We start from the raw sequence: 23,016 nt of genomic DNA, 5'->3' as shown, positions 1-23,016 counted from the left end.
TTCTGGCAGCTTTCCATATGGCCAGCTGTATGCATGCAGCAGAATGAAGTGGCAGAATCCTGAAGAGAAGGGCACGTGCTACTTTTGACTGCCTTGGTGGGCGGGGGACACAATTTAAAAGCTTCCCTTTTTTAAAAAAAACCTTGCAAATAGAAATCTTAACAAAGAACAGAGCAGATCGGATTCAAACTTTTCTTCCTGGTATACTATTTTTTCCTCTGCTGTGAGTGATCTTTTTCTCTCAGGGAGTATCGAAAAAGGAAATCCTTCACTCCTTTCCCTTTTTCTACCTAAAGGTTCTCCCTCCTTTTTCTGCTGCACATTTAGCATGGCTGTTCAACGAAGCTGAAGTTGGTTCCCAGTTCCCGGTTCCTTATTTGCAGTTCCCAGTTCCTTATTCGCAAAGCCAAAGAAAAATATTGTGGGGAAATTGAAACGCTCTGAACCCAAAAATGAAGTTTGGAGGGGCACAAATTATACACCTCCAGATTCAGAAGACTCGGCCCTCTAAGGGGACCTATACTGGGTCATCCTACAAAACCCAGATCTTGAGTTAACAGCTTCAAAATAGGGTGCCCCCAGAACAATTCAATAAGAAGAAAGGGGCGGCAGCTGCAGCAGAAAAAAAACCCTGAACTCCAGAGACTGTCCCCTTCATGAGGACATGTGCTGGTGGTGATCCAGTCTCTGGTTCCAGAGCTCAGGCCTCCTATTCCACCTTTCTCCCAGAACCTTGTATTAGACATCGCTGTGAATAAGGAGCTGGGAATCATAAGAGGCCTCTGCACCCCCAAATAATCTTTGGATCACCCCAAACCACACAGACCTGAACTCCAGAGACTGTCCCCTACAAGAGGGCATGTGCTGGTTCTGATCCAGTCTCAACTTCTGGAGCTGAGGCCTACTATTTCAACTTTCTCCCAGAACCTTCTATCAGACATTGCTGTGAATAAGGAAATGGGAAAATAAAAGCCCTCTATGCCTCAAAACAATCTTTGGATCACCCCAAATCACACAGCACTGAACTCCAGAGACTTGTCCTCTTGTAGAGGACATGTGCTGGTTCTGATCCAGTCTCTACTTCTGGAGCTGAGGCCTACTATTTCACCTTTCTCCCAGAACCTTGTATTAGACATTGCTGTGAATAAGGAGCTGGGAATCATAAGAGGCCTCTGCACCCCCAAATAATCTTTGGATCACCCCAAACCACACAGCCCTGAACTCCAGAGACTGTCCCCTACAAGAGGGCATGTGCTGGTTCTGATCCAGTCTCTGCTTCTGGAGCTGAGGCCTACTATTTCACCTTTCTCCCAGAACCTTCTATCAGACATTGCTGTGAATAAGGAAATGGGAAAATAAAAGCCCTCTATGCCTCAAAACAATCTTTGGATCACCCCAAATCACACAGCACTGAACTCCAGAGACTTGTCCTCTTGTAGAGGACATGTGCTGGTGCAGTCTCTACTTCTGGAGCTGAGGCCTACAATTTCACCTTTCTCCCAGAACCTTGCATTAGACATTGCTGTGAATAAGGAACTGGGAAACGCAAGAGGCCTCTAAACCCCCAAATAATGTTTGGATCACCCCAAATCACACAGCCCAAATCACACAGACTGTCCCCTACAGGAGGACATGTGCTGTTTCTGATCCAGTCTCTGGTTCTGGAGCTGAGGCCTCCTATTTGGCCTGCCTCCCAAAACCTTCTGTCAGACATTGGCATGAATAAGGAACTGGAGAAAATAAAGGCCCTCTGTGCCTAAACACAATCTTTTGATCACCCCAAATCACAGAGCTCTGCACTCCAGAGACTCTGCCCTATAAGATGGCATGTGGTGTTGCTGATCTAAACATTGGTTCTGGTGCTGTGACGTCCTATTTGGGCTGCCTCTCTGTAGCTTGTATTGGGAACAGCTTCTGTCTCAAAGCAGGTCTGGTCTTGGGCCTCCTCACATTCGGAGCCTGGACTAGAGTGGTAACTTACCCATTGGAGTGCCTGATTATAAGTGGTCACGTTTGCCCTCACGATGTTAAGAAGGCTTATGAATATGGCAATATCATAAGCCCCTCTTATGTGCTTTGCCAGACACGAGATGTTAGCGGAGGGGACAGACTAACTGAGCCCCACACTGCACACTTATGTATAACCATAGAACAATGGAGGCCTCCAGAAGAACTTGAATGAATTCATTCACACACCTTTCAAAATCTATTTTTACCCCCTTTCCTACTATAGCCTCGCCCATCCAGACAACATCGGTCATCAGATAATCTTTTTACACTTGTAGTTCCTCACAGGAAGGCACAATCGAACATTCCTACATCATTGTCCCACCTCAAAGACAGTTTGACTTTGTCTCCACCAGAGACCACCATTAAGCCATTGTTTAGGAGCAGAAGGTGCAGTTCTGCCTCAGCACATGTTTTGGGGCTCAGAGGGCTTTTATTTTCTCCAGTTCCTAATGCACAGCAATGTCTAATAGAATGTTTTGGGAGGCAGTCCAAATAGGAGGCCTCAGCTCCAGAACCAGAGAATGGATCAGTACCGGCACGTCTCCAGTCTCTGGAGTTCAGGGCTGTGTGATTTGGGGTGATCCAAAGATTATTTGGGGGTGCAGAGGCTTCTTATGTTTCCCAGTTCCTTATTCACAGCAATGTCTAATACAAGGTTCTGGGAGAAAGGTGAAACAGAAGGCCTCAGCTCCAGAAGTAGAGACTGGATCAGAACCAGCACATGTCCTTTTGTAGGGGACAGTCTCTGGAGTTCAGGGCTTTGTGATTTGGGGTGATCCAAAGATTATTTGGGGGTGCAGAAGCCTCTTATGTTTCCCAGTTCCTTATTCACAGCAAGGTCTAAAACAATGTTCTAGGAGAAAGGTGAAATAGTAGCCCTGGGGTGGTGCTGTGGCTGCGTGGCAGAGCATCTGCTGTCCATGTGGCTGGTCCTAGGTTTAATCCACGAAATGCACCTTTAAAAGGATCAGGAGGTAGGTAACTTGAAATACTTTAGGAGAGTGGCTGTCCACCAGAGGAACCAAGACTGACCTTGATAGACCAGTAGTCTCACTCAGAAATCAGCTTCTGTGTTCAATGAAAGACTGACTGTTACTGATAATCTCACTCTGGGCTTTTTTTCTGTGGAAAGAGGTAGGGGAACTCTCACCCGGGGCAGCTCCTGGCAGGAGATGGTACCCTTGTCACTACACACGCATGTGCTTTGCACGCATGTGCTCCTGGAACCGCATGATGACATCACTTCCACCACCCAGGAGGCTCCCACGATTTGGGCCCATGCGTGTGCCCGTCCCTTACCTGGCAGCCAGGCCCTCTGCCACCGGCCTGGCCAGCCGTCTTCCCGGGCAGCCTGGAAAGCTGAAGGGGCTGGCACGCGTGGTCCCCACCAGACCGGGGCCCTCCAACGTGCTGCCCGGCCGTGAGTGCGCAGCCCCTGCCATGCCTGGCTGGCTTCCCACCCCTCACTTCCCGAGGAGGTTGCAGGAAGGGTGCACGTGGCCCCTGCTGAGCCTTGGCTCCCAGCCTGGCCGGCTGCAGGGCTGGGCGCGCTGGCTCAGTTGATCTGGCCAGGAGGGCTGCCAGGCGAGAAAGGGGATCTTTAACTTTTAAACCCCTGGCTTCAGCTGGCCCACGGGGACTTATATTCTCCCTCCCTCCTCCCCCATCCCATCAAGTGAAAAAGCTGGCAGAAAGCTATGAAAGCTTCTCACCTTCCTGTTGGGAGGGGGGGAAGGAATCTCCTCCTCCCCGCTCCCATTGGTTGAAAAAGCTGGGGGAAAGCTTTGAGCCTTCAAAGCTTCCCTCTCCCCCCTCCTCTGATGAGAGGGGGGAGGGGGTTCCCTCCTCCCCCTCCTTTCTCTCTCGATGGGAGGGGGAGAGAACCCCCTCCTCCCCCTCCCATCGGATGAAATAAGTAGCTGGAGCTTCCCCCCGTCTACAGCTGGGAGGGAGGGAATCCCCCTCCTCTCAGCTGAAGTTTAAAGCCTGTTTAGGGCTTCCCTGGCTTCAGCTGGCCCACAGGGACTTTCCCGCATGCCAGCTGAAGTAAGCCAGGGAGGGGTTTCAAAGGGCCCCTTTCCCTGCCGCTTGCAAGCCTCGTTGAAAGGGGCTCTTTAACTTTTAAACCACATGGCTTCAGCTGGCTGGCAGGGAAGTTTTGGGCTGCACTGGAGGAAATAGAATCAGGTGGGCGGGGCCACCAGACATGTGATGACACCGTTCCATTGTGTTCCGGCTGAAAAGAGCCCTGATATCCATGATCCAGTGATCATCCCATTGATCCATTCCATTGGTGGAAATTCCTTCGTCCAAGATGTCTAGAATCAGAGGAAAGCTCCTAAGGAAAGTGCTTCTGATAGCAGAATGGATCCATGGGAGTAAATCCTTTGTGCATTGAGGAAAACCCTACTCCAGACTACGTAATTTCAGACTTCAGCAATTGCGACATCACTTCTTCAAAGCTATCTTGACTATACTGTAATGCCTTCCCCTACTTAAAGCTGTTTTTAGATAGATTTCTTTTGCAGGCTGAGTAAACGCTGTGGGTTATTGCAGCTCAAACAAGACTGGTACATTCTCATTTATAATTCTTATGTTATGGTATTATGCTCAGGAAGACTTCAGAAAAATGAAAAATAATCCTTGTACCCAGGGTGGTTTGTAGGGTTTTTTTGTATGTTTGATTTGGCAAAAGTTTAAGTTTAAGTTGAGCTCGGGGATTTAACTACATCTTTTTTATTGCTGGTACAGTGAATAAATAAACAGGAAAGATGGTACTTGGTGATACGTCTGTGTGGTGGAGCAAAGGATTAATGTTCTTGAAGGAATTTACTGAAGATAAGAAGATAATATTCTTCTATCTTTTGAAGACCTTATGTTCCACGGCTGTTCCAGTATTTCCAAATCAGACACTTTATTTTGGTATGATTTGCAAGTATGGTGCTTTGAGAGAACTTCCTAAGTTTGTGGTTGCTTTGCATCATGCACTTAGCAAATAAATTTTAATAGATAACATTTATGAATTGCTAAATCCAGAAGCTGATAGACCAGTTGCTTGACAGGTAAAATTTTAAAAAATCCAGAAGTTGCAATAACCATACACATCTGACTGGACCTGGTTCCAGGTTTCTATGGGCCTTGTATAACTGGGCCCCCCTCTTCCTATAACCACACCGCTTCCATTCAGACCTTTCCCTTTCTCCTTTAATCCCTCCCTTTTCCATTTCAGTTGGCTTACACTAGTAAAGAGAAATTACACGCATTTTTGCTTTCTTGGTTACTGTTTATCACTTTGTATTAAACCAGAGAGAGAGAAAAAATACATATGTTATCTTATTTGGGATGCTATTCAATAAAGTTGGGATCATTTGTGTAAAAAAATACTGTTCTGGAGGAGCCTCTGCCTGAAGGTCTGCAGAAAAGTTTCTCCTCTTTATCAGAAGAGAGGAGGCCAATCCACCTTCTTGGCCCCTCATATCTGCAAGATGCGTCTCCTTATGCTCCACCATAGAAGCTTCACTAATCTGAACTGGGCCTTCTGCAGGTGCCATCATGCAAAAGGGGAAAAATCAACAGCTGCTCATACAAACACATTGTCTGTAGGGGCCACTACCTTATGGAACAGCCTGCCTGAAGAGGTTAGGAGAGCTCCCGCTCTTCTGTCTTTCCACAAACTGTGCAAAGCTGGTTTTTCTGGAAGGCTTTCTTACTCAGGTATTAGGGTGAGGCAGTGATGGCGAACCTTTTTGAGCCCAAGTGCCCGAACTGCAACACAAAACCAACGTATTTATTTCAAAGTGCCAGCACTGCAATTAAACTTGAATACTGAGGTTTTAATTAAGAAAAAACAACTCATACAGTTGTTCCAACTAATTAACATCTCTCTCTCTCTCTCTCACACACACACACTCAGGAGCCACGAATGAAAGTAAAGCAAGTTAAATCAAAGAAGTTTGCCCTTTAGACCAGCAGCCCTGCTTGCAAGCACTCTCTCTCCCTCTCTCTCTCCCTCACTCAAGAGCCATGACTGAAAGTAAAGCAAGTTAAATCAAAGCAGTTTGCCCTTCTTTAGACCAGCAGCCCTGCTTGCAAGCACTCTCTCCCCCTCTCTCTCTCCCTCACTCAAGAGCCACGACTGAAAGTAAAGCAAGTTAAATCAAAGCAGTTTGCCCTTCTTTAGACCAGCAGCCCTGCTTGCAAGCACTCTCCCTCCCTCACTCAAGAGCCATGACTGAAAGTAAAGCAAGTTAAATCAAAGCAGTTTGCCCTTCTTTAGACCAGCAGACTCATATAAAGTGCTAAGTGCTTAAGCCTATGCTGGTCATTTCAATTCCACAGTTTAACAAGCACATCAAACCCTCAAATGCAGTGCACTGCATTACCATCATTTGAAGGAGAGGGTTTGATGTCCTTGTTAAACTGTGGCATTGAAATGACCAGCATCAGTACCTGCTTTTGCCATCTTTGAGAAAGAATCAAAATGGCTTCTTGCATAGGAACCGGTCCATCCGTCAGATGGCTTTTTGTTGATTGGACCCCTCCTCCTCGCTGCTACACCACGTAGACCAAGATGGCAGACTTATTTCACATTTCTCTCAGTCTTTTTAGCTGAATGAAGATGGTGAAGCAAAAAACTGCTGTAGCCCCTGAAATTCTGTAATCTGCTGCTTTCTATACAGAATCTCTTACTGGGAGAGAGGAAACCGGTAATGCTTTGCTCTCCACTGATGGGAGAGGAACAGTGGATTGTTAGCACCCAGTGATATAAAGTGATAGTATCTTGTTTGCAGTGTGTTTTGCAAGGCAGTGTGAGGGACATGCATGGATTCACCTGTGTTGACAAAATTGAAATCTCTACATAGCATTATATTATTATGCTTCTGAATTTAAGCGAACTATTTCTGTTTTTGAGTTGAGGGTGTGGACTGACAACTGTCATAGGCAGAGCTTTTTTTCATCCGGAACACAGTGGAATGGCGTTCTGGCACCTCTTGAAGTTAATCATGTGTCCGGTCACATCACCCACCAATCTCCAGACAGAGATCAGTTCCCGTGGAGGATTAATAGCTTCTTATCCCCCTTCAATGTGCTCCGTAAAGATTCAGAGCACACCAACAAACTTCCTGCCTTGCTGATAGTCATGCCTGAAAGCTGAAGCCGGGCTTTAAAGCATTTCCTTCCTTGTGCGTCAGCTGGGAGGAGGGATTCCCCCCTCCCTGGGTTTCAGCTGGGATGGGGAATCCCCCCAGCTGAAGTTTAAAGTGCCTGTTTTGGGGCTTCCCCTGCCTTCAGCTGGGAGAGGGACCTGGGAGGGGCCATGCTCTGCGTGATGATGTCACTTCCTGGATATGATGTCATCTCACGGTGTCTGGAGGCGATGCCGATGCATCATCCAGACACCCCAATGCTCCTGCTCCCACCCCTGTCCGGCCCCGAGACCCACTGGAGGAGCTGCAGGGAGATGTGCGAGGAGCAGCAGCGCCGATAGGCGGGTGACGATGAGCCCAGGGAGCCGGATGGGCGGCGGGCAGACGCACAGCCAGAGGTGCTCCCCGGTCGGGCCCCAAGGGAAGAAGGGTGAGGCTGTGCTGCTCAGCTGAGCGCTGCAGCAAGCCACGCTGCTGTTCAAGCAGGCGGCAGAAGGCACCTCGCAGTAGCTGCAGAAGGCCCCGCTGTGGCAAATGCCAGCCCAAAGAGGGTGTGGGGCTTTTCCAGCCCACAGTGGGGCAAGCTTCAGGGCGGGCCTGGGGGAGATGGGTCCGGGGGAGGTGGGCCGGGGTGGGGAAAAGAAGTCCCCAATGAGAGGCCCAGAGATTGGCCCTGGGGAAGGGCAGTCTGGCCACCCATTGCCCATGTGCTGGGGTTGGCCTTGGGGGTGGTGCATTGGGATGGAGGGCGGGCTATCACTTAGGAGAGAGGGATAAATAGCAGACAGAAACTTGTGGCCGGGGAGGAGTGCAGAGGTCCTGTCCCTATCCTGGAGTCAGCCTCCCAGGCGAGGAAGGAGCAATAAAAGGGGTCCCTGATACCAGCACCTTGCCCCGCCAGATCTGAGGCCACAAGGGAGCGTTTGCTGAGGGGCCGAGAGGGGCCATGAGTAGACCAAAGAGGCGGTCTGGGGAATAGGACCCTGCCTTGCGAGGGCTGACAACTCAGCAGTGCCACGGTGGAAGGGCCTGTCGGACCTGGGGTGAGCGTGGACCCTGACACACGATTCTGGGAGAATGCGCGTGCCCTTTGCACACACGCATGTGGTGACAGGGTTGCCACCTCCTGCCAGGAGTTGCCCCAGGTACTGGCAACTGAGTTCCACCACCTCTTTCCTCAGAAAAAAAAGCCCTGGTCATAGGCCTAGTTTTCATTGAGGTGGTAAACTTGTTCCTGATATTTACCTCTGGAGGTGGTAGCTCACATGACTGAATGCAAAAATCTTCCTTTCACGTTTGTTGTTGGAAAGTCCCGTCAAGTGACAGCTGACTTTGACAACTCCTAGTGGGGTTTTCAAGGCAAGAGACTAACAGAGGTGGTTTGCCATTGCCTGCCTCTGCAACCCTTGTCTTCTTTGGAGGTCTTCCATCCAATTACTAACCTAGGCTGACCCTGCTTGGCTTCTGAGATGTGACAAGAGCAGGCTGTCCAAAAAACCAAATATCAAGGAGAAAGCTAAACTGGAACCCCTAAGTACACTTTACTTAGGCTGTAGTAGTTTCTTCAGAGCATGTACCAAGTTCCTTACAGTACCAAGACAATGCAGGGATCCTTAACCACTGCCCACTGGACTTGAGGTCTCCAGATGTTCCAAAGTAAGGCTAAAGTAAGGTTCAGATCTCCTAGATATTTATGGGCAATGAGATGAGACCTAAGCCAGATTGACTAGTAGATTTAACCAATCCAAAGTAAGCTCCATGTCCGATGTCAGGGGCTACTTTTACCAATAAGAAAATTCCCAAAATGATAGTCTCGCCCTATTAATGAACTTCCATGACAAAGAGGGGACCTGGACCAAACTGGTTCTCTTTTGTCAAAAAAGGATTAAGTTTGGTAAATCTGACCCAATGTGGTCCGAGTAAGAGTTATTCTCATGTAAATCACAGGGGCCAAGATTCCAGATGTTTTAGGTGGCACTCTTGAGTCATACTGAATTTAGAGTTTCTGTCACAACAAATAAATCACAAGTAAGTTAAAGTTGCATAGACTTTACAGCAGGTTTTCTGTGTATTCAGCCTGCACAAATCAGATCCTCTGATTCATTGATTCTGGCCCCCATAAAACTCTGATTCTTTAATTCTTCACTTGAAGGAGTCAAACCAAAATGGTGCCTGGTTTTTATTTCTGCAGTAGAAAAATATCCCGTTTCTGCTTCAGCTTGTCTGGGGGAATATATGTCAGCGGTTTTATCAGGGTGTTTTTGTTTGTTTTTTGCACATACATTGCAATGTTGTATTGTGTAGGCATTAGAGGGGATTGTGTGATTGACTGAAAAGTTCTGATGGGAAACTTTAAAATATTAAGCAGGATTCATTGCAGTGTTTCCCCCCCCCCCCCCAACATCATAACCTTTTTTTTTTTTAATTTGTTCTTGTTATACCTGCAACTAGGGGTGTGCAATTCGGGTTTCTGAAACCCGAAAGAAACCCGAAACAAACTTGTTTTGGGTTGTTTCAGGTTATCCGAAACGTTTTGGGAAACCCGAAACGTTTCGGGTTAATTGAAAGAAAATAACCCGAAACGTTTCGGGTTGTTTCGGTTTTTTCAATGGGAAAATGCCTCCGTCTTCCTGGACGCCTGGGGGAGGCATTTTCCCACCGAATCATCCCAAAATTGGTGGGGACCTTCCTCTAACCCCTCTCTAACAACCCCCCAAGTTTCAGACCAATTGGACTTTGGGGGGCCATGTTATGGCCCCCCAAACCAGGTCCCCCTATCCTCGCATAAGAAAGGGAAGGGTGAGCATATTGTTAGCTTGCTGCTGCTCATCTTCTTCTTCATTATTCCCTATGGGGAAAAAATGAAGAGGCAGGCTTCCTTTGCCAGGGGTGGCATTTTGCATGCAAAATGCCCCCCAACCCTCTGGGGCCCTTCTCCCACCCTTCCTCCCACCCCCCCACCAAGGCTCAGCCTGCTCCCACTTGGGGGGGGCATTTCATGGCCTCCCCAAGTAGGTGCTCTTTTCTCCACCAATTCCACCTGGGGGAGGCTTGTCTTGCCAGGGGTGGCATTTTGCATGCAAAATGCCCCCCTACCCTCAGGGGCCCTTCTCCCACCCTTCCTCCCACCCCCCACCAAGGCACAGCCTGCTCCCACTTGGGGGGGGGCATTTCATGGCCTCCCCAAGTAGGTGCTCTTTTCTCTACTACTTACAGCTGGGGGAGGCTTGTCTTGCCAGGGGCGGCATTTTGCATGCAAAATGCCCCCCAGCCCTCAGGGGCCCTTCTCCCACCTTTCCTCCCACCCCCCACCAAGGCACAGCCTGTTCCCACTTGAGGGGGGCCATTTCATGGCCTCCCCAAGTAGGTGCTCTTTTCTCTACTACTTACAGCTGGGGGAGGCTTGTCTTGCCAGGGGTGGCATTTTAGGTTACACAGCAGGGGGGCACACCAAAGGGCATGGCAGCAGTATCTTACACAAAAATAACACAACTCACTTCACATCAGAGAATCACCCAAACACAATTGCTGTCAAAAACGGTGAAGTGGGTTGTATTATTTTGTGTAGTACACTGCTATCATGTCCTGTTGTGCCCCCCTGCTGTGTATCCTAAAGCTGTTCAAGAAATAAAGTGTTTTTGACAGGAATTGTGCTTTTGTGATTCTCTGATGTGAAGTGAGTTGTGTTATTTTTGTGTAAGATACTGCTGCCATGCCCTTTGGTGTGCCCCCCTGCTGTGTAACCTAAAGCTGTTCAAGAAATAAAGTGTTTTTGATAGGAATTGTGCTTTGTGATTCTCTGATGTTAAGTGAGTTGTGTTATTTTTCTGTGTGGGGGACTGTAATGTGTCATAATGCTTTGCCTACTTGTACTTTGAAAGGGAGAAAATAATTTTTAAAAAACTTTATTTTGTGTTGTTCGTGTTTTATTCTTCGTTGTGCAGTTGGTTCCCATCATAGGGAACAATGGGGCATCTCTGTAGGTGGTGGGGGAATTTGAGGGAGGGTGTCTGTGGTTCAGGTGCTCTTTCACAGGGACCAGCTGGCACTCAGAAGTGTGCCCACCATTGTGGCACCCCTGGGCTGTGCAGAATTGCCCAGGGAAAGAGAGTTTAGAAGTTCCCAGCATAGGGAACAAAGGGAGAGGGCTGGCCTTTGCCAGCCTGTTCCTGGGGTTATGGGTGTGGGGCAGGTGGGGGTGGATTTGGGTCTGTGAGGGGCTAATGTGGGGATTTGGGTCTGTGTGTGGCAGCTGGGGGGAATTGGGTTTGTGTGGGGCTGTAGGGGGTGGACTTTGGGGGCTGAGAGCACCTACTTGGGGAGGCCATGAAATGGCCCCCCCAAGTGGGAGCAGGCTGAGCCTTGGTGGGGGGTGGGAGTAGAGGTGGGAGAAGGGCCCCTGAGGGCTGGGGGGCATTTTGCATGCAAAATGCCACCCCTGGCAAGACAAGCCTCCCCCAGGTGGAATTGGTGGAGAAAAGAGCACCTACTTGGGGAGGCCATGAAATGCCCCCCCCCAAGTGGGAGTAGGCTGAGCCTTGGTGGGGGGTGGGAGGAAGGGTGGGAGAAGGGCCCCAGAGGGTAGGGGGGTATTTTGCATGCAAAATGCCACCCCTGGCAAAGGAAGCCTGCCTCTTCATTTTTTCCCCATAGGAAATAATGAAGAAAAAGATGAGCAGCAGCAAGCTAACAATATGCTCACCCTTCCCTTTCTTATGCGAGGATAGGGGGACCTGGTTTGGGGGGCCATAACATGGCCCCCCAAAGTCCAATTGGTCTGAAACTTGGGGGGTTGTTAGAGAGGGGTTAGAGGAAGGTCCCCACCAATTTTGGGATGATTCGGTGGGAAAATGCCTCCCCCAGGCGTCCGAGAAGACGGAGGCATTTTCCCATTGAAAAAGCCGAAAGAAAGCCGAAACAAGCAGAAACAAACCCGAAAGCCGAAACGGCTAGCGGTTTCGGCTTTTGCCTGTATCTGAAACAGATTCTTGTTTCGGGTAAACCCGAAACAAGAATAACGAAACAGTGTGCCTTTGCACACCCCTACCTGCAACGTTGCAATGTTGTTGTTTTTTTAAAAAATGAGGAAAGCAGAGTATTGTGTTGTGAGAATACTATTTACTGCCGAGGTTAACTGCCGAGGTTAGCATGCCTGTACATACACATGAGGACATTTAAAAAAAAATATTACAACTGAGACTGGTGGGGAAGAATATGGTGTGGTTACTCATTGCTTTTCAACCAATCAGGATGGAGGGGGATAAGGGGGAGTGCAAAAGGCAGGGCCAGAGCTTGCATGGAAGAAAACATTCTGCATTGCAAAAAAGCCGGGAGAAAAACCTCAGAAAACTCAGGGAAAGAATGTTTCTGCCTCGGGTGCAACCGTTTGCCATGCAAAATGCAAAAAAAGGCTGGGCAGCAGTTTGCAGAATGAAGGGGGTATTTTGACCATCCGTGCAGAACTCGGAGGAAACATCAAAGCGGTATGGAGCCAGAACCAGCGAAAAAGCCCCATGCAGAACCAAAATGCTCTTATATGTGTCAAGGAGAGGTCATCTCTTTCTTATGAGGACTATATTATTATTTATTTCCACAATTTATATCCCCCTGTTCAGCCCAAAGTCCCTTGAGAAGGCTCACAACATAATAAAATAGAAAATAGATTAAAAACACCACCAAAGCACACATACAGCCTACAGATAGCCAGTGCTGTTAACCTAAAAACAACACCCTCACGGCCCATATAAAAAAATATACATGAAACAGCCCAATTAAAACTGAACAGAACAAGTAAAACATAGCAGAGCCACAGATTAAGGTACTTTTTTAATTATTAAAGTTACCCAAAGTGGCAATGATGAACTAATGAGAAGACCATGTTCAGCAGAAGGCCACGTGATCGGGAACACCTTTATTTGGGGCCAGAATCTTATGAGGTCCAATACCAGGTGGATCCTTTGAGGGGAGTCATTCCAAAGTTGGGGTGTCATAGCTGAAATGACCCACTCCAGGCAGTACTCAGTCTCACCTGTTATGCCAATATAGATTAAGATCATATGCCAATAATCAATACTGAACAATACTAGGCCTAACTTCTATACTCTCTAGATGAACTTTTAAACTTTGCATGAACTTTCAGTGTATTTTTTCTATGTATAAGGTAATTCAACAGGTGTGCTTTCATCCTTTGACAATTAATTAAAATAGTGGACTCTACTGAGATTGATGTTCCTCTATCAGAGATTCAACCAATGGTGATCGTCCAACTTAACTTTTCCTGACACTTGTTAGAGATTTGTAGTTTTGTTGTGAAGTTTAGATTATGACATAATTTTTTAACTAATTGGAAGGCTGTACTATGAAATTATGAATATTCAGTGAAGTGTCAAACCAATCAATATTTGTTTGTGCTATCATGTGAATAGACCCTAAATATTTACATATGATTAGGTATATCATTGCAAACACAGAAAGAATAAGCAGGGTACTGATGGAAGAAATCTCTTGAGAGAATCTAGGTGAGAAACTATTTCTACCTATGTATTTCATAGAAACTTTGAGCAATGTAAACTTAGGATTTATTGAGAAATGTTAGTGAACTTATTTCTTATTGCCTTTCTATGTTCTGTTGTTATAGGATTCATATTAATAGCCATTTATATTTTGATTGCTTGCTTCATTAAAAAACTAGGGTATATTTTCAATAAAGTGAAATAAACTCTAGATTAGTGTCTGTGTGTTTGATAAGGAGTTGCAAAGCAATATTGAACCCTATATAAATAAATGTACTGATAAACAGCTGGTTCAAAGAACTTATCTGTTTGACAGGTCTAAAGACTAACTGCTTTCGGCTTCCCCGGAGAGAGATCCATCTTTCTCTTGGCAAGTTGAAACTTGGTTTTAGACACGGGAACTGACTCGTTACACACCTGTGCTACCAAGGGCAGACAAGCAAGGCCTGTGATGCAGGTCTTAACTGCCTGGCGGGAATACATGGGAGTAAGCCAGGGGTGTCTGCTGACTATGGTTGCCAGGTCCCCTGGAGCCCAAGCTCCCAGCCTCCACCCCCAGCCACCACTCACCTGGCCAGCAGTGGTAAGGTTGCATAGGGAACGGGCCCAGTAGCTCAAAGTATGCTCTGGAGCTCTTCCTTGTCTTCCTTGATCATCAGATCATCAAATCAGCCCAACGCAGGGGCCTTCAGTTCTTGGTTGTGCCAGGAATGACGTTATTCTTGGCGCGACAAGGAAATGCTCCAGAGTGTATGAAAGTGTGCTCTGGAGCCCCTGGGCCTGTTTCCCCCACTCCCCCCACCACTGGCCAGGTGAGTGGTGGCAGAGGCTGAGAGCAGGGGATGCCCCTCTCCCACCGGGGGACTGGTAGCCCTACTTCTGATGCTTTTCCTGGCACCCACTAAGTGTTTTTTAAAAACGTATGTGCTGGGGCAGCATTTGCCCAGCAGGGATTCTGAAATCTGACTGGCAGTGAAGATTAATTGTACTAATCTCACACTATCTAATCCACCTTGAGTCTCAGTGAGACAGATGGAATATAAATAAAATAAATAAATAAATTCTGTTAAACACAGCTTCTGCCTGAAATATTGAAGAGTTAGTATTAGAGTTATACCTAACCTCACTCCTGTCATTTTGTGTTGTCTCCACCTCCTGTGGTGGCCATTTTGTATTTGTAAGTAAGCAATTGTTGAAGCACCTAACCTTTCGTATACTGGGGTGGGGGTGGGCAATTAAGAACACAGCAATTGTAGAATGGTTTTAGGAACTGGGAATGGATTTGTATGTGTCCATCCGTCTGTCTCCTACTTGTTACCGCCTTCTCTAAGACTTACCGACAAGAATCAAGGCCAGATTTAGACACAGCCATGATAACAGTCCCACTGCCAGACTGGAACCCTTGAAAACTGGTTTCTAGAAGTGGTGGCCAGGATCAACGCTCCTAGCCATTTGTGAGCAGAAAGCACTTTTACATGTGTTTGGGGAAGGTACTATATTTTCTTCTGAGCGCAGGCTCCTCCTACTTCATGGAATGCTGATCAAGAGGGTGCTCGGACTGTGGGGAGTTGAAAGGGACGGTTACTGGTAAGAATCAGGACTTGAAAAGCCCCATGCGGGAACGGAACATTGCCGGTATTGTTTTGGAACACCCCTCCCCCCGATGGCTGGACTTAAAACATATCTCAGTGACCAGTAAGAATATAGCTTTGAGTCATGGTGTTTCCCAATAAAGCAGGGCTTTTTTTCTGGGAAAAGAGGTGGTGGAACTCAGTGGGTTGCCCTCGGGGGAAAATGGTCACATGGCTGGTGGCCCCGCCCCCTGATCTCCAGACAGAGGGGAGTTGAGATTGCCCTCCATGCCATGGCACGGAGGGCAATCTAAACTCCCCTCTGACTGGAGATCAGGGGGCGGGGCGACCAGTCATGTGACCATTTTCAAGAGGTGCCGGAACTCCGTTCCCCCACGTTCCAGCCGAAAATTAGCCCTGCAATAAAGTATTTTGCTACACTGCTCTTCCAGATTAACCAAATCAGGATCGGTGGCCCCAGCCACATTGCACCAAAACAGCTGTGGTTCAGGTCTGCCTCCTGGTTTAACACCGCTGTCGTGATCGCTCCTAATAACCTGGCAGGAGCACGAGGAGAGCACAAATAATTTAACCCCTGAAATCAGAGAGAGAGCATGACCTGTCTGGTGAGGCACGTTACGTCTAGAATGTAACTGCAATGCCACGCCTTCATATTTTGAGGCCCAAGTGAAGTTTGTTTGGCAGATTTTTGTGGTAGTTCTTGTGAGGATGTAGGACTGTTTTTAAAAGCCTACTTAAAATTTTAAAATGTAACAAAAATAGACTTTGGACAGGAAGAAGAGTCATAAATTGGGACAGCAGGGTTGTGTGTCTCATGGAAGCCTTGCTCTTATTTTTTGTGCTTAGATTTTGGCCAACGTGATCATTTTTATCTGTGGGAATCTTGCCGGAGCCTACCACAAGCAACTGATGGAGCTTGCTCTACAACAGACCTATCAGGACACTTGCAACTGCATCAAGTCACGCATCAAGTTGGAATTTGAGAAGCAGCAGCAGGTAAAGCTCTTCTTGAAAATTCACTGGCCTCTCCTTTTTCTCCTGCCGTCTGTTTTTTTTTCTTGATGCCTGTGCTTAAAATGCATATTGATCAGGCCAGGAGGGGAGAAGAGCAGTCCAGAAATCTAGTTAAGGCTGCTGTTTGTTACAATTTCTATACAATTGCAGAAGAGATGGAATTACTATTCCTGTCTCTTTTCTAGCATAATCAAGAAAAGCAGAAGATAAAGGGGGCAAACAGCTTCTTATTACAGTTTTTTTAAATATATAGTCCATCGCTGTCGGGAAAAGAATCAGTGAAATATCCGCCCTTAATGCCAAAGAGCAGTGCTCTGGGGTTGTCAGGAGCAGATCCCAAACTGGAATAAATAACTTCTTTCAAGGAAAGGATCATACAATTTGTGTAAACGTTGGGAGAATTTAATAGGACGATCTGTCATTTGTGACGAGAGTAGTCAGATATGCAGGGAAGAGCATTCTTTTAAAAAAATCATAGTTCTGCTTCCTTAGCAGTCAACATTATTTGCCAATTAAAGCTGAATTGAGCAACATCAAGAAAACATGCATAATTTGGTGAGGTGTGCTATCTGGGGCATGGAAACTCCACCTCTAAGCATTGGGAATCTTACAGTGCAATCCTAAGCAGAATTACACCCTTCTAAGTCCATTTATTTGTTTGTTTGTTTTCTTAATTTATACTCCACCTTTCTCCCCAATGGGGACCTAAAGTGCCTTGTATTGTTCTCTTCTCCTCCATTTTATCCTCACAACAACCCTGTGAGGTAGTCTGAGAGTGCATGATTGGCCCATGGTCACCAAGCAAACTTCTGTGTTAGAGTGGGAATTTGAATCTGGCTCTCTCCAATACTAGTTCTGCACTCACCACGTTGAAGTCAATTAACTTAGATGTCAACTCTGCATAGGATTGCACCGTTACTCCACCACACTTCAGGATTCTGAGATGAACATACGACATTGTCGTATACAAGATTGATCTATGGTTCATCTAAGTCAAGCAGGTGGGCTCCATTCTAATACAGAACCTAGGCCTTTAAACATCCCCGTATCGTATTCTCTCTTTCTGTTCTGGAAGGATCAATTACTGTGAGAGGTGATGCCTTCTCTCTCTCTCCCTGCCTCACATTGTTGATAATCATGGTTGGGACAGGGAAATGCTTGGTGCGATGGCATCATGATAAAGGATTGCATGTTGCAGGGAAAGGTGCAAACTTTGTCGAGCCTATGGGCTCTTTTGGAATTTTGAGGAAGGGCAGCAGTGCCTCCACAAAAAGCTGCTGCAGGCGACGGGGCCCACATCAAAATGCTGAGGGAAATTCCGCACAGTGTTGAGAGGCTGAAGGCAAGCATGCTTCTGCTTCTGAATAAGTACTACCTGCAAACACAAAGGTGATGCCTCTTGGGTTTTTCTGAAACACCTCCTGCAGCAAGGAATTCTGGGATTATCATATTTTTACTTTAGAAGAGGGATGCAGTTTGTTTCCTATACAGCAACAGGGAGTGTTTTCTATGCTGTTGGGGGCAAACTCCTTTGAATCTTTACACAAGCAAACTGATCCCCACACCAAAAGGAGCTGTCTGCATCTCCATATCAAAGGAGTTGTATACATCCCCCCTCTCCTCCTTCCCCCCTTTCCCCCCCTCTCCTCCTCTATATTTGGTCAGTTTCTTTCTGTCCTCCATGCATCTGACGAAGAGAACGTGATTCTTGAAAGCTTATGCTACAATAAAATTGGTTAGTCTTAAAGGTGCTACTGGACTCTTTTTGGTTGGGCTGTATGCATCCTTTTCTTGTGTATTCAGAGGGACAGCCTACTTGTAGCCTTCAGAATGAGGGACCTGCTGGGAGTTTGCATCTGATCTCTTCCTGGAGTCATTTTGCCTTGTTCCCAGCAAAGTTTTTTGGGGGTGAGGGGGGGGGGTGAGTGGGTGGCAGGAATCAGGAGCTGACTTCCAGACGATCAGCTGGAAGTCACGTTTTTCTGATCTCCCATCCTAGAAATTTTGCTGCCTCCCAAATTTGCTGAGATGTAGCAAGGTTAGGTGATGGCAGGTAGGGTGAGGTTGTAAGATAAGAAACTCAGCTGAATTCCTCCCTCTTCTTCCCACTTCAAGTTGTTGGCTTGGATTGATGAGAAAAGGAGAGAATTCAACTCTTTCTCCCCTCCCTTTAGCACTGGGCAGCTCGAAAATATTGCTTCAGTCTTTGCCCAACTTGGAGGACAGACAGAGAAAAGACCTCTTTCTCCTCTCCCTTTTGCAATGCAGTGATCAGAAGTATTGTCGAAGGCTTTCACGGCCGGAGAACGATGGTTGTTGTGGGTTTTCCGGGCTGTACACACGGCAATACAGCCCAGAAAACCCACAACAACCAGTGATCAGAAGCATTGCTTCTGTCCCTGTCCAGCATGGAGGGAAGGGAAGAAAAGCGAAACAAGCTCTTTCTCTTTTTTCTTACGCAACTTCATTATGTAGCTGTTTTATAAAGGGAAGAGCATGAATCAAAACCCTGCTCCTAGCTGATTTCCCCATGAGCTTTAAGTCATCTTCTGACCAACAGGCAACTACAAATTTGTTTGACAGCTGTTAGAGTTGCTCGATACAATCCAAACTTATAGTCAATTGGCTCACAGTTTGATTGTGAGTGTCAAACGAGGTAAGTTGGACTGCCAAACAGGTTTGCTGAGAAATTCGTGGCATCTGTATGTGACGCAGGTTAGTCTGACGTGCTGAAAAATTTCTTCTTGACAACAAACTTTAATTGCATTTAACACACTCTTTTGCCTGGCTGCTGCCACTAAGCAGTCTTGTAGAATAACAATGAAAAGCATAATGATAAAAAAGTTGCAAAACACAGACACACACACTGAAATTAGACACTAACTGGCAGTTCTGACACAAGCAAACTAAGCTGTCTTCTAAACCAAAGACGTACTGAAACGGTAAGATCTTAACCTGGCATCTGAAGGAGAGGAGGAAGGAGCTAGCTAGGTGTCCTGCTACATAGAGTTTCAGAGGATGCCAAGCAAACCCTGTCCTGAGTCTCTAGCCACCAATCAGACTTTCCGCTCCTGCACTCTATCCTTCATACTTGCTTAGTAGAACAGCAGGAGAAAGGACAGGGGCCAACAATGTGGAGACCATGATGTCACTTCCAGGTGCTCAGTCATACGAGATGTCACAGCATCAGCGATACTCCTCTCGCTCCCCCCTCCTCCTCCCCCCCCACCAAACACTCACAGGGGTTGCCAGTACCAGGCTGGTTGCCCTACCAGCAGTAAACCTGGAGGCTGCTTGGGTAGGTGGAGCTGTGTTAGAACTTGGGAGAATAATACAATTATTTCAGAGTTCTCTCTGTAGCCTCAGGTGGCTCACTTTGAGGGGCAGCAGAGCACAGATCGAGAAAGTCTTTGGTTCTGGTTCTATCTTCTCCCCAGTTCTTCCGGAAAGCACTACCAGCTGCGAATCTTTACCACACTCCCCTCTCACTTGCAGACTTTTCCAGTCCTGGGAAAGTTAGTTCCTGTCATGGACTGCCCTGGTCCCTGCATTGGAAGATGAGTCCTCATTGGAGGAGGATGTGCCCCCAGCCCCATGGATGCCCTCGAACCAGGAGGCCCTACATGGATCCATCCACTGCCAGATCCACCTGTCCCCCCCCCCACACACACACACACCAGGAGCAGAGGAGCTGAAGAGATCGGGTTGACCCAACATCACCTGCAGGGAAGCTCCCTATATAAACCTGATCATAGGATGGAGCCAGTATGCGGTCAGCCTGTCTGCAATGTTTCTGATGGTCGTACCAATTGTTTTTACCCTTTGGACCTGACTGCTGAGCCTGGCCTGCTAAGCACTGTTGCTGTGGAACACTGTGGTTGGCTGCCTCCATCTTGGGGTCACGGGACGCTTCCTTCCTCTTCTGTCTGTCAGTCACGGTTGGAAGAGACTGCTGCAAGGAATGCAATAAAGATCTGCAAACCTTGTGCTGCAGATTACTGGATCTACCCACCCCCAGCCTGTTTCCCTATAGAGGTCTCCTAGTATTGCTATGCTGGCTGTATCCCGGCTTGCTTCCCGAATGTTGCTGGAATGCGGAATTAATGTGTGTGTGCCATTTCCATCTCTTCCAAGGCAGTGTCTTGTGATAAATATGAATGTATATGCAACTCACAGTATGATTTTTTTTTATATATATACACACACCCTTATATACCCTTCTGGTGCACATTTTAACTATTCTGTAAGAATTGTTTGCCCCACTGATGAACTGTTGCAGAAAATAAATGCAGGCAATTTCAAGGTATCATGCCTGTGTTTGACATTGACAAGCAGTTAGCATAATTGCCCAGGCTCATTTCAGGTGCTTTGCATCATAAGATGTTTTGAAAGATTTGAACAGGAGGCGGTCTTGGTATCTGAGAGAACTCATTGAAAGTCGTTTTCAGGGAAGAGGCAAGATACTAATAATAATGGGCTCAGAAAAAGGGCTCAGAAGCCGTGACAGGTTTAAATGAATGAGGTAACCAAGTGGGACAGAAGATGTGTAACTGAACCACAACCGTCCTTTACTAGAATGAAAAAGGTTTTTAATTTGCCCTATGGAATGAATCCAGAAGGAAAGGTCCTTGTTAGAAATAAATGAAAATGTGCAGGTCATAGAGATAAAAAGGGTAACTAATAGTAAGATTATACATAAAATTAATATATATTGCTGCCCATTCAAATTATCTTCTGCTGAGTGCTCATCTTTGCTCTTCCCCTGCAGGTGAATTGCTAATTCAGGAAACATCCATTAAAGGAACATTAATGGACAGCTTGTGTTTTCTAGATTACAGCAAAGCTTTTGCTTGTGTGGATCATGATAATCTATGGATAGTTAAAAGAAATGGGGGTGCCACAACAGGTGATTGTTTTGATGCACAACCTGTACTCTGGAAAAGAGGCTACTGTCAGGACAGACTATGGGGGAACAGAATGGTTTACAATTGGCAAGGGTGACAGACAAGGATGCATATTATCTCCCTACTGTTCAACCTCTATGCAGAGCATACCAGAAGGAAAGCTGGATTAGATCTAGAAGAAGGTGGACTGAAAATTGGCGGAAAGAACATTAACAATTTGAGATATGCAGATGACACCACATTACTAGCAGAAAATAGTGAAGACTTGAAATAACTACTGATGAAGGTTAAAGGAGAAAGCGCCAAAGCAGGATTACATCTGAACATTAAGAAGACAAAAGTAATGACTACTGAGGAGTTACACAATTTTAAAGCTGACAATGAGGAAATTGAAATTGTCCAAGATTTTCTATTCCTTGGCTCGATCATCAACCAACGGGGAGACTGCAACAAGGAAATCAGAAGGAGACTGAGACTTGGAAGAGCCACTGTCAGGGAGCTAGAGAAGATCCTTAAAGATAAAGATGTCTCTCTGGGGACTTGGATCCAGAGGAGTTAGCCGTGTTAGTCTGTAGTAGCAAAATCAAAAAGAGTCCAGTAGCACCTTTAAGACTAACCAATTTTATTGTAGCATAAGCTTTCGAGAATCAAGTTCTCTTCGTCAGATGCATGATCCGAACTGGTCAAATACAGAAGAGGAGGGGAGAGAGGGGAGAAAGAAGGGGACATATATCACAAGGAGACAGAATGCAATTAGCGTGGAGGCAGTCAAAACATTCCTTTGCTTGGAAATGTAAACATCTCCTTTTGGTGTGCAGTCAGTTTGCCGTATTAGTTTGTAGCAGTGAAAGTATCCAATTCACATCCAATTTGACTGAATTGAGTCAAAAATGGCCAAAAGAGGCCAAAAATGTCCAGGATTGGGCTGCTGCCAGGTGGGGGAATGTTCCCCTGCCCGGCAGAGGCCCAATCCTGGCCATTTTAGGCCCCATCCTGGCCTTTTAGGCCCAATCCTGGCCATTTGGGACCAATTCCAGCCCCAAATAGCCAGGATGGGGCCTGAAATGGTCAGGATTGTGCTGCTGCCAGGCGGGGGAGGGTTCCCCCACCCGGCACTGGCCTTTTTATTGATAAGTGGATTGGTAACATAATTTTTGTATATTGGTCTTGGTACTGTAATAAAAATGATGATGATGATGATGGGCCCAAAATGGCCAGAATGGCCCCGAAATGGCCTGGATCGGGGCCAAACTGGCCTGGAAGGGTCGCTGCCAGGTGGGGGAACCCTCCCCTGCCCGGCACCAGCCCAATCCAGGCTGTTTCAGCCCCCATCTGGGCCATTTTGTGGGCCCTAAATGGGCCCAAAATGGCCAAAACGGCCCGGATCAGGGCCAAAAAGGCCCAGAATGGGCGCTGCCAGGTGGGGGTATCATCCCCCACCCGGTAGTGCCCAGATCCAGGGTGTTTTGGGGCTCAATCTGGTCTCAAAATGGCCAAAATAGACCATTTTAAAAATACCCACGTGACACCAGTCTTGTGGGTATTTTAAAGAACTGCTGGAATGCCATTCCAGGGCGTTCCGGCTCAAAAAAAGCCCTGAGGATGGCATTTGAGGTGCAAAAGCAGCCCATGATGGTTTCTGAAGGGAATGGTAGGTGCTGAGTCCGTCCTAGGGTTCCCACCCACCCCCCGCTTGGGGCGGGGGATCTCCCGATCCCACCCTCCCCCGCGCCCGCTTTCCTGGCCGACGGGGGGCGTGCTCCCTGGGGTGCCCCCTCCCCGGGTGGCGCAGCGTGCCCCTGGGTGCGGGGTGCGCTCCCGTGCCACGACAGCAGGC

The 23,016-nt window shown here is 47.1% G+C and overlaps 1 protein-coding gene across 1 annotated transcript in view; it reads left to right on the top strand.

Moving 5' to 3' along the window:
* Window positions 1-23,016, top strand: part of ADCY2 (adenylate cyclase 2) — a 205,317-nt gene that overhangs the window by 77,451 nt on the left and 104,850 nt on the right. The window contains exon 4 of the mRNA XM_054984696.1: window positions 16,108-16,257. Coding sequence (XP_054840671.1) covers window positions 16,108-16,257 — 150 coding nt within the window. The remainder of the gene's footprint in view (window positions 1-16,107; window positions 16,258-23,016) is intronic.

This window comes from Eublepharis macularius, chromosome 7, assembly GCF_028583425.1.
Source record: "Eublepharis macularius isolate TG4126 chromosome 7, MPM_Emac_v1.0, whole genome shotgun sequence".
Lineage (NCBI taxonomy): Eukaryota > Metazoa > Chordata > Lepidosauria > Squamata > Eublepharidae > Eublepharis > Eublepharis macularius.
Note: the sequence above shows the minus strand (reverse complement) of the source record. Positions and strands in the feature narration are given on the sequence as shown.